The sequence below is a fragment of the Cavia porcellus genome, unplaced genomic scaffold (genome assembly GCF_034190915.1).
Source record: "Cavia porcellus strain 051 isolate PalLab524CR breed Dunkin Hartley unplaced genomic scaffold, mCavPor4.1 scaffold_3, whole genome shotgun sequence".
Lineage (NCBI taxonomy): Eukaryota > Metazoa > Chordata > Mammalia > Rodentia > Caviidae > Cavia > Cavia porcellus.
The window spans coordinates 6506552-6519009 of NW_026947486.1; the positions used below are offsets into that span (position 1 = coordinate 6506552).

The 12458-nt window shown below is 30.6% G+C and overlaps 1 protein-coding gene across 6 annotated transcripts in view; it reads left to right on the forward strand.

Moving 5' to 3' along the window:
* Cfap47 (cilia and flagella associated protein 47) overlaps positions 1–12458 on the forward strand; it is a 386549-nt gene that overhangs the window by 68959 nt on the left and 305132 nt on the right. For all 6 annotated transcript variants that reach the window (XM_063245680.1, XM_063245681.1, XM_063245682.1 and 3 more), the window contains 3 exons: positions 3011–3088; positions 6461–6605; positions 8669–8763. In XM_063245680.1, the coding sequence (XP_063101750.1) occupies positions 3011–3088; positions 6461–6605; positions 8669–8763 (318 nt within the window). The remainder of the gene's footprint in view (positions 1–3010; positions 3089–6460; positions 6606–8668; positions 8764–12458) is intronic.

Genomic DNA, 12458 nt, shown 5'->3' on the forward strand with positions numbered 1-12458 from the left:
TTGATAAAGATATGCATTGTATACAAATTATATTCATTAATAAGGTCCAAATAGTATAACACAAAAATTTTACAGCTATATTTTTGAGGAATTATGCAATTGCAAAGACATTTCTTTGATTTTAGGTATTGCCCAAAACTGTATTTCTACAGAACAAATAAAACACGTAAGACCACAGTGTGCAAACTTTTATTCAGTTATAAAACTAAAGGAATAGAATACATTTATTCTTCAATATGGTGATTAGTTATTTGTATTTTCTCACATTAGAAATTGTACATGTAACTATCATTCAAAAAGTGAATGGCTTTAGTTATATTCTCCATTTTGTTTTTAAAATTATCATAACTATAAGTGATTAAGCAATATGCATCTTAATTTAATGAACATTGATTCTCATGACCCCAAAATAAGCTGAAAATGCTAACATATTTTTATAACTATCAATGTGTTGAAAGAAATTTATAAATTATACATTATGTTATATTATTTGAGACTTGGTCATAAGTTTTTATATAATATTCTGGAGAAAATAAAAATAAGATTTTACTAAAATCAATTTTCAATGCATTGTAGAGTTATATTTTTACCACTGTTACTTTTTGTAATATTATAAAATAATGAACTTTATTTATTCACACATTTATCATTCATGGCATACACCAATCTGTGTTGTAGATGCTAACAATGCAAAATAATTAATGTTTTAATCCCAAAGAATTTATAAACTGATGAGACAGTCCTAGAAATCAATCACCAGTTAAAATATAGTATAAGTGCTACAGTGGAAAAATATAGCGGGCTAAGGGATGCAGGAATCTAGGCTTAAAATATTAGAGATTTGCTTATAATAGCTAAACCTTGGAAGCAGTCGGTATGATGCCAACTGATAGATGAATTGATAAAGAAAATGCAATATGTATTACTCAGCCATAAATAAGGATACATTTGAGTCATTTTAAGAAAATATAATAATTATCCAAAGTTTTTAATGCTAGGTGAACTAAATTAGACACATGTTAGATATCACATAGTTCATCATATATGATAAATCCAAAATATAATTTAAAGTTAAAAATAAAAATTAGATGCTAGGAAACAGCGAGAAAAAATTTTTGTCGATGGGAATGAGATCTGGGAATAGGGAAGATATGGGGGATAGGGGAAGAAAAAAGAATCAAAATGTGATATATGTAAGAACCAATTTCCATGATTAACATATATATTATGTATTACAAATATACTAATAAAATTATTTAAAATAAAAGAAAAAAGGAAACAAGTTAAGAATCGGATAACTACTTATAATATTAGAACACATGATGTATTAACTATTTATTGTCTTATTTTGTAATAAATTTTTCTTTTTCATAAAGTAATAAAACATAATCAGATGGGTTTAAAGGGAATAATGACTTGAGAGAAGAAAGGAGGTTAGACTCTTTAGGAAAGAGTCAGTAGCATATGTTTAGGCTTAAGAGAGAAACAGGTACAAGGCATATATGAGAAGACATATAGCATGACTAAATTTACAGACTGCATAAATGATAAGGAGAAAGATGTACTTAGAAATCTGTGTAAGTTTTAGATAACACAGCATCTTACTGACGTTAGGAAGTGGAGTCTTCATCTTGCAAGCTAGGAATTTTCACCATGAACATTTGGCAATGATATTTTTATTTCTCAGAGATCATATTGTTAATAGAGCCATAAACTAGGATTAATAATATTAGTTACAGAGTTCTGAGGCCAATGAAGATGTCCAGGCAAGAAAAAAAAATAACATTATTCTTTAAGAAATCAGACTCCAGGCAATTTCTAGTGAAATTTAACAGATGACTACATAAGTTTTGGTTGTTGAAAAACACATATAAATGAGAGGGGGAGTCATTGGTGAGATAGTGATAAGAATCAGTGTGGAAAGATCAAAAGATGAATGGCAGATTTTAAATGGAAATGCTTGTTTCAGTTGAAAACATCTTTTGGATCACTACATAGAGATATATGATGCATAAATAATCACATAGACTGTATGTACTACTATAGAGGCTAAGGATTAATCTTAGAGGTGACAGTGAAGTTTTAATGTCTTTAGAAAGACCTTGAAGAATAGAAATGGGTCAAATGTATTATTAATTGAAATGTTGGAATGATATACATTGGAAGAATTTGAATGGAGGTGAAAATAGTTTGAGTTGAAGTTGCTCAGGAATTCATTATATATCAAAGCTTGTCAATATCTGTAATGTGATATTTTGGAACTCTTGTCTTTGCAAATGAGTGAAAAAGAAGGGATTAGAGGGGATTGTCAGATAGGTAAATGAATGTATGCATTCAGGTATTATGTATTTGTGACTGGTCATAGTATTCAGGGCATTTTATAAATCTCTGGAAATCAGAAGATAAAGGAAACAATAGTCTAGGATGATGAATAAATTAAGACATCTAGAAGACTTCAATAAGTAAATAATGATGAAGCAGTGAATAAAATTATCCCATAGCTTTTGAGATTTATATAAAGTTAATGAAAAACTTGTGAATATGTAATTTCTTCTGAATGTCTAAATTATTATTCTTATGATTTTAGTCAAATATTTTGAGTATTATATACATTTAAATAAAATATTGGAATACTATTTTAGGAACATAGTAATTTTAATAAGACGAGTTGGCATATTGATTTCAGAAACGATTCTGGAAAGCGGTATTTTGTTGGTTAGTTTTTTTTTTTTTTTTTACCTGTGAATGGTGTCACTAATTCTGTGGAAGACCGAATTCATCACCTTGATTTCTTAGGTGGTTTCTCACTTGTGGTGGTTTTTACTGGATGCACATTCTTCACAGAAATATCACAAGAAATGTGCAGGAAATTTCCATAATATATTTTGTGCATTTATATTATGCTACTGATTTAAATTATGAACTGTTATATAAATTCTACATAATTTTAGCAGTATATGATTGTATTTTAATATGGTTTCTGCAAACTTTTGTATTTCTTCTAAATAAGGTTGCTATTCGCTGTGCAAATATTATAGACCTTAGAATTGGTGGATTTGGTGAAATGGCTGATATTGAAATTGAGCCGGTGAGTATGTTACCTATATGTGTGGTCAATTTATGAGTGTGCTGAATATGTCACAAGTTAACACGTTTATTTATTAAACATAGTTAATTATGCAATAATTTGACATATAAATGTAAGTGTGTATAATGTATAAGTGATGCAACAGTCTAATGAATGATTTCTTTAAAAATTCACTACTGAGTGTAGATATCAAAGCAATGAAAATATCATTAAAATCATCTGCAGGCTTCATCACAATCCTTTCCAGTACTGAGATAATCATTTGTGAGTGACATCAAGTATTGTATGTATAATACTTTAATCATTCATTAGTTTGCTCCTTTCTGAGTTTTGTAATAAAGATATGTGTCTAACCTTTGGTGTGTTGCTGTTGATTATTGTGGCTCTCATTTTCTTGTAAAATATACATAACTATGTTATTCATTGTTGTTACTATATAATAATTTTGTGTAAACATACTATAATTTATGTACTCAGTCCATTGTCCATGCAATAAGCATTTCTGGTTTTTGTTAATATAAAGAATAGTTATAACTATTTATATTCAAGTGCCTTTATAGGAGTTATAATTCCTGAGATACAAAGTATGTGCATGTTTGACTTTATAAGATAATTTATAAATTATTTTTGAGTTCAATTTGCTCACCATTCCATTGCTCTACAAATTGTATTGTTAGATGTAAGTTTTAGTTTATTGAGTTTAAAATAATGGCTCACTGTGTTCTTGATTTGCATTTTCTGAACTACTGTCACATTGAGTTTGTGATTTATTGTCTGTAAACAAAATTTTGCGCTAAAATTGATAGAATACAGATATACACATGTGCACACACCCACAAAAATATAATTTATAAATTCACCATATTTTTTCCTGGCCAGCCTTTCAAGAATAAGAATTAGTCTCATCTATCCAAAGAAACTTTCTCTGTTTCTTCAAAGCAAACTGCATGACCCCTGTTATGACACAGATGTTATGGACTTATTATAGTTTTGAAGCATCCTCATCACAGCAACTGTCATATTATTTTTGGTTTATCTACACTCTCTTTTTGTTTTCCTCTCATTTTTCAACACCCAGCACTATATCAGTGTTGAACTAATTTGAGAAGAAATTTTAGAGCGAAAGGAGTTGCTGGCTACCTCAGGGAAGACTTCAGGGATATTGCGTGCTCTAATGGCATAATAGAAATTCTACTTTAAGTGTATAATTTTCAAACTTGCATATTAAGCCCAGACAGACTAATAAGTAATACAAGTGATGAATTCCTGTCCAGCCCAGACAGACTTACAGATAATAAGCTAGCACATCCAAGGCTTATCGTGATTCCTGGACATGAAATCAGATAGAATCTAGAGTGTTTTATTACACCATATTTGTATACCACCTTAAAAGAGTAGACAGTATTGAGACTTTTTTACTTTATGTCTTCAGTCCAAAATCATTAGGGGTATGCCATACAAGTTATAGTTAATTTGAATAATTTATAGAACTTCATATTAAAATGTATTTATTACTATATCCTTACTATTTTGAGTTTTAGGTGTAGCTGCTTTTAAAAATAATACTCTAATATCAAAATATACTTTCCACAATGCATTTAGCTTATAATAGCATGTGAGGATTTTGATTTTGAGTATATACCATAATCATAAGAAATTATACCCAAATGAAGACATAAGCAAGACAATAATGGGTGAATAGGAATGAACTTTTTACATATATAAAGCATGAGACTCTCACTCATTTAGAATTTTCAAAGTTGCATATGAAAATTTGCATTGATAATTTAAATGATGCAAACAGTACCAAATTGAACCTAATATAGTACTTTCATTCAAAATAATGTTATGAAATCTCCCATTAATGTTCTATAATTCTTTTATCAAGGAACTGTAGGGTATCTATAGTATATATCATAAGATGGAGCCTTAAGAATTTCATGGCATATGCTTAGTATATGAGCTAGCATTCCAATATGTTCAATAACAATTTATTAGCTAGGTGTCCCAACACGTACTACAAATGTAAAAATGAACTGAAATCTTCAATAAAGATTGTTTGGGGCTCTTTGCTATTGTTATTTGTCTTGTTTCATGTTTTTCTAGTAAATTGTTTTGTTTTGGTTTGTTTTTCCTCTAATACAGAAAGATAGGTATACAGATAGAGGCTTATACATGCATAGAACTTCACCTAAACAGTTTATGAGAATTGATTATATTATACGTGATGAAATGAACAGCTATTTTGAAGAAAAGGAGACAATATTCTATCCATTCCAGATACCAATATGTCATGTTGTTAAATCCAGTAATGCTATTATTTTTTGTTCAGAGTGGTTTTAGCCTGTTTTGTATTGTTTACTTTCAACATACATGAAGCTATGGGCAGCTATTTTGAAGAGAACGATAGACTTATGGTAGCCATTGTTGATTTTCCTATTGCCTGGTTTTGAAGGCCTATAATACTTTCATCACTCTGTTCTGATCAGTTAAATGCTGTTCTGTTTTGTATGAATTCATTTTGTGTGAAGATATGGACAATTATTTAGAAGAAAACCAAAGACATTATGGTAGATATCCTATTATCTTGATTTGAAATTGGTGTCACGTTGTTATCTTCTGATCTGCTTTGTTCTGTTTTGATATGTTTAGTTTTACCCTCTTTAAAATAAAAGATTCATATATGTAAGCAGACTATGTGGTGTCACAGTGTAACCAAATTTAAGGAACAGAAATATTACTGAGAATTATGTGATTAGTTGTGGTTTATTTAACCCACCAGTGATGGATGCATAAAAAATTTATTAGGCAATTGCTAGTCAAGGAATGGCCTTTCTGATAGAAGAGACTCCATGATTAAGACACAGAAGGCTGAAGTATCAGGTGTTGGCTAAAAATGATAAGTCATGATGCTTGAAGAAGTATTAAATGCTAGTATATGAGTGGAGCTAATTGAAGCTGGAACACAGTGCAGAATGTGAGGAGTTTTATGAGCCTTAATAATGAACTTGGGTACTGTCCTATAGATGTGGAGAAATCATTAAATTTTAAGACATGGATTAAAGTGGTCAGACTCTCAATTACTTTAATAGCGGATCTGTTGTGGAGAGAAGGCTTATGAAAGTCAAAATCTAGAGACTAAATGAAAATTGATAGTTTATTAATTCCATGCCATTAGAACAAGTGTAAGAGGTGAAGATGGGGAAAAATAATGTTATTTGATATTGGTTACCTGTAGAAGATGAGGAAGAGGAAGAAATTTGTGATCTTTTATGGAATTCTGCTTTGCAGTTAATAAGTTCCTTGATAATATTTTAGTAGATATATTTAAGTAAGCCAATTATTAGTAATTTTGTTTCTTTTAAATTTTAGACTGTGTTTCATTTCAACGGCACCTTTGTTGGCACTACCCATATTATTCCATTTGTAATAAAAAACAAAGGTGCAATACGTGCCACGGTGGATTTTGACCTTAAAGACTTTCCAGAGTTTTCAATCAATTTCAAGGACAAATCAGGTACATGTTTTATGCTTTTTCATATTATTGTAAACAAAAGGTTTTAAATTCTTCTAAGATATAATAGTTAAAAATTTAAGTCAATGACACTCACTCTTAAGTGTTTCAATGGCTCACTGTTTGATTTTCTAATAATCTATAAATCATTTTGGTTTTATTTCTAGAAATATGTTAGAACACTTTGGTAAATACATGACATATTACTATATGTATTATTATAATTCAAAAAATGAGAATGACATTCTAAAATTAGTATTGTAAATAATACAAGAATCCTAGAGCATACAAGAACTATACTAAAAGAGCAGGTGGAACAGAGGTGACCAAGGGCTTTTTGTTTACTTTTATCTGTGAATTGAAGTGTTGTAGTACCATTACAGAATTTCTATCCAAGCAGTGTTATTCTTAGGCTCACAGTTTAATAATTTCCCTTTTAGAGCAGAATTGGGAATGTTCTGGGGGAAGACAAGATGAGGAGTTTAACAGCATGGATATAGAGACCAGTTAGATGCTACGGGCATACAACTAAGAAATGAGGAGAGCCTGAACTCAGGCAGCTCAGGCGATGATGCTGAGAATAGAAAGGAAGACAGTACAAAGACACATACATACTATAAAATTAGATATGCTATGGGTTTGTGACTCTGGTTATCAGCATTAGGAAACAGCAAGAAACTACCAGTAACATTTAGTTTTTGATTTCTAAAAGGTAGGTGGCTGAAAGTGAAATTTGTAATTAACAGAATGCAAGAGTAGGATTAGGATTAGGTAAGCCTGATAATTTTTAGCATTCTGTGGAATTGACCAGTAAAGATTACAGTATGTAACTAGAACTACATGTAGAAAGTACACTCAGTTTAAAAAAAAAACATAGATACTGAAAAATTTTAACTATGTTACTTTATTCCAGATGTCCATATACTTCCTTATATTTAGTTCTATGGATGATTGACTCTTATTAGCAATTCAGAGCTACTTTTTCCTTAAGCCTTTACTGTAACTGAAGACTCCTCTCTAGGAAACTGCAAGTCTTCTTGCTCATACATGTTTGAGAGAGTAGTCTTGTTACATCAAAGATTCAGTCACATTTATCCTCCACTTAAAACGTTTTGGAGGAGTGGAATGATAAAGTACTTGATATACCCATACATGTATGAAAATGAAACACACAACTGTTTGCAGTCTCTCTGTTTGAATGTTTACTTTGTATGCTTTGATACTATGACTTGAGCAACTATCTCTAAGACGATAATGTGTAATCTATTAACTGGTGATTTCTTACTTTTTTTTTTTTTTGTAGTTCTGTATTACTTGTACCCTTAAACCGATTTGTTTTGTTTTGTTTTGTTTTTTCTCTTTTTCCTTTTAAATAAAATTAAAAAAAAAAGAAAATGAAGCAATGAAATTTATTGTTCTGCATAAGCCATATGCACTAACAAAATATATGTAGTGAAAAGAAGCCATAATGAAAACAAAATATAAATAACCTACTTTAAAATAAAAAGGATTTGCTAGTTTTCTATTACCAATAGCAGTGTTTCTCATCTGCACACTGTATCCAGTTGACTGAAATCATTTTTTTCTTCTTACCTTTGATACATTAAGGTGTTGTGTGGTCTTGCTGTAGCACTGGCACAATTCTGATTGATATTAAAGGGAGTTGTGTACATTTTTACCCCCTACTATATTGAAAGCTACATGTGATCAAGGATCATTTTTATGATTTTTGTTTTCTACTAGTAGTTCATTGTTGTGCTATGACACAGCAGGTAAATCTGGAAATATGCACTGAATCTAACTTGGTTATTTTAAAAGTGAATTTGTTTTAGATTACCAAGTGCATTTATGTTTTACAATTGGATATTAGCTTTGCTTTTTAGAATCTTTCTGTCCACAGTGATGGGCTATCTAGTAACTTTATGCAGCAACTCTACCCAGTAAGTGCTTTTTATTGTTGAATACAATAATGAAACTATTCAGTTTGCATTTTCACATTAATAATGGTGTTTTAGATATGCAACTGATTGTATTGTAATGTATATGTACATTTTTCTCTCCTGTAGGACATTACACAAATGCTGATGCATCTCATATAAATTTTTTGGAGTTAGAAAAACACTCATTGCTAGAGTGTGGCATAGTATTTGCTCCCAAAGAAGTAAGTTCAAGTTTTTATTGCTTATACTATTGGAGAGTAGTGCAGTTACAGATAATTTTAACTAAGAACCTATCAAAGATCACCTAAAATATTTGTCGTGTATCTTTTTTCTAACTATAAGAATGCCTATCTCTACCTTTTAATTTAACAAAGTAATTGGTAAGGATGTCTGGTTCATGTTTGCAGAGTGCCTCGAGAGGTACACAGGGCAATGATTTTGTATCCTTTGCAGTGTCCTCTAGAAAATTTAAGATGCTGCATAGCATCTTGGGGTGGAAAGTGTAAGCTTCTCAAAAGCTTCACTTATGTTCAATCTGGCTCATGGTTTCTGTGCATATTTGGGTAGTGTATGCTTAATGATCTTGAAAGTACTGCTTGAAATTGCGAAGACAAGTTGCAAATATTTAAGATGAATTGCTATTATACTGACTTATTTTACACTGTTCCTTGACGTTTAATGATTTTAGAGCAAACTAACAAAATCAAGGAAAACTCTTACCTCAAATATTCCCAGAAGGAAAGGGCATCACTGGCTGAGTTTTAGCAGTGTGCTCTGTTGTGCTTTTGCTTCAAAGCTTTTGAAATGATATGAAAACTTAAAAAAATAATTTTTACTTAGCTAGATTGATGCTTTTTACTCAATATTACTATACTACCTTCAATAATGTTTTTAGTAATGCTAGTTTTATTGAAATATAAATTTTACTTTTGGAATATATATATATCTGCTATTTAGCTTTTGGGAAGAAAAAAGCCAAGGCCTGGAGAGCAAGTCTAGATGTAAAGGGATGGATGAAAATGCTGCCATTGTTAAATGTGGTACACTTGGGTAGGTTTTGTGGTGGTTCACAAGGTAGTGTTGCTTACAACATTTATTCTCACTTCATCTTAGATTAACGTATGGAAGTAAGTAGCAAAGCAACTTTTCTAAGATTCTAACAGTTAAAAATCTTTTTAAAAAAAATTTAAACAAGGGGCTGGGAATTTAGCTCAGCGGCATAAGCAACTGCCTTGCAAGCAGGCGGTCGCGAGTTTGATTCCCGGTACCAATTAAAAACAAACACAGTATTAACTATACTCAGATATGTACTAACCTATTCAGTTTCCACAAATTTTGTGTGGTTTTGTTGCTCATATTCAAATACAGTTTAGCAAGATTACCATGAAAAGACAGAACATCTTTGCATTTTAAGAGTAATCCTAAGAATTTTTCTTCCAGCTAGTTTAGGCTATGAAATATTATCAGCATACATAATTTCTCCTATTTGCCTTTTGTCTTTTCAGTGAAATGCTTTTCAGTACATGAAATATATCACACTATTTCAATATTTTTAAAATAAGACAGTCTATTATTTTTTCACTTGATTCAGACAAAAGTTAATTAAAAACATAATTTGGAAATTTTCAAATAATGCTCTCTTTTTCATTTTTACCTTATTCTAACATTTTCTGAAAGCTACTATATTTCACATTTCGTAATCATTTCTAATTCTTGTCAACATGAAATTTTAATGAATACCATATATCAGTGATATTATCTTCCTGATTATTAGACTTTATTTGGATATTTAATCGAAATTAGAAGAGCAAATGGAAAAAATAAATATCCTAAATCCTAATAATTTAATAATGAGTATTGGCACTTTTTCATTTTGTGTCTATTTTTCTTTTTGCTCTATCCATCTCTAGACCCATACTTATATATTTGTAATTTTAATATTATAATACTTTGTCAACTCTTTTTAAGGCATATTTTAAATGTTTATATAAATTGAAATATTGTGACTTAATTTCTATTTCAAAATATCCCAAATAGTTTTTACTAGAAAATTTATATTTTCTACCATTTTCTGGCTATATGATGTCATGTTCATTTAACTGATTCTTCTCTCTGTACACTTAAGAGTTTTCCACACTGGTTTTAGAAATGATACTGGAAAAATGTCCTTACAGAAAATGTTTGCTTTCACACCATGTATTTTATTATATCTTCCTGGATATGGGAGAGATGAGTCAAACTCATTGCAAATTGCTCTCCAAAACTATTTTTTCATTTTTTTAAAATTTTATTTTCAAGAGGGTAAGATTAAACTGAGCAAAACAGAACAAAACAGATCATAAGAAAACAATGTAAAACACAGATTTCAAAGCACAACAATCAGAGATGTTCACTGTCTAAAACACTGTCTCTTGTTTTCTTCCAAATAGTTGTCCATATCTTTGCATAAAATGAACTCATAAAAATAAAATAGTATAAAACTGATCAGAAGAGGATGATGAAGGCATTTTAGGTCTTCAGACAATAGAGAAGTCAACATTGGCTACCATAATGTCTCTCATTCTCTTCAAAATAGCTGTTCATACCTTCACGTATGTTGAAATTAAGTAAACCAAAACAGACAAAAATCACTCTGAACAAAGAATAATAGTATTGCTGGATTTGACATCATGACACTATGGAATCAGCACTGAATACTTACTTTTTCTTCAAAGTAACCGTTCATTTCCTCATGCATTATATAATTGATTCTCATAAACTGTTTAGAAGTTCTACAAATGCATGAGTCTCTATGTGTATACCTATTCTTTCTGTATTAGAAGGAAAAACAAAACAAGACAAAACAAATTCCTAGAAAAACATGAAATGAAAAAGACATATAAATGACAATAGCAAACAGCTCAGATCACTGACAATATAGGCCTTCAAAACAAGGTGATATGAGCGTAACTAAGGGTTTTATTTTACATAATGATCTTCAAGAGTTCCTCAGATCATCATACAATAATACGCACAATTGTTTCAGTCCTATGAATGTTAAATATTTTGTTCTGAGAACTTAGAGAATTTGTAGCACAATCATTTTAGCTATCCTAATTGTGTTTATATAATTTAATTTTTTGTATTTTTATTTTCCCTTCCTTTTTCTTTTCCCTCATTTTCCCTGAGATATTATTTTTGCCCTTTAAGGATTTTCTTGTGACTTCGCTGTATTTTTTGAGTTTTTTTGTATCTTATGTATTCTTTCCATTTCTTATACTAGGGAGACTATATGGTATTTACACATGTGAGTTTGATACTTTTCACTTACTAGTATGTTCTCAAGTAATATTACTTATAAATATTACTTATAAAATTACTTACAAATATCTCCATGTGATCATACTATACAGTGGAGTAGTACTCCATTGTATAAAAATACCACTTTTTTATCCATCAATCAGTTGATGAGCACTTAGTTTGTTTCCAAGATCTGGCTGTTACAGCTTGTGCTGCTATAAACATGGGTACACATATATCACTGTGGTATGATGCTTTCAGTTCTGGGAATGTGCCCACAAGTGGAATAGCTGGGTCAAATGGGACTTCCAATCCTAGGTTTTTGAGCAATCTCCATACTGACCTCCACAGTGGTTGCACCAGCCTACACTCTCACCAAAAGTGCAGAAGAGTTCTTTTTTTCCCCACAGCCCCTCCAGCACTTTTTTGTGGTAGTTTTCTTCATCCTGGCCATTCTTTCTGGGAGTGAGATGGAATCTCAGTGCTGTTTTAACTTGCATTTCTCTAATGACCAATGATTCTGAACAGTTTTCACATATTTATTTGCCATTTGTATTTCTTCATCTGAGAACTGTGTATTCATGTCAGATGCCCATTTTTGGAATGGGTCTTTGAGTTTTGGGGATTTTTTTGATTC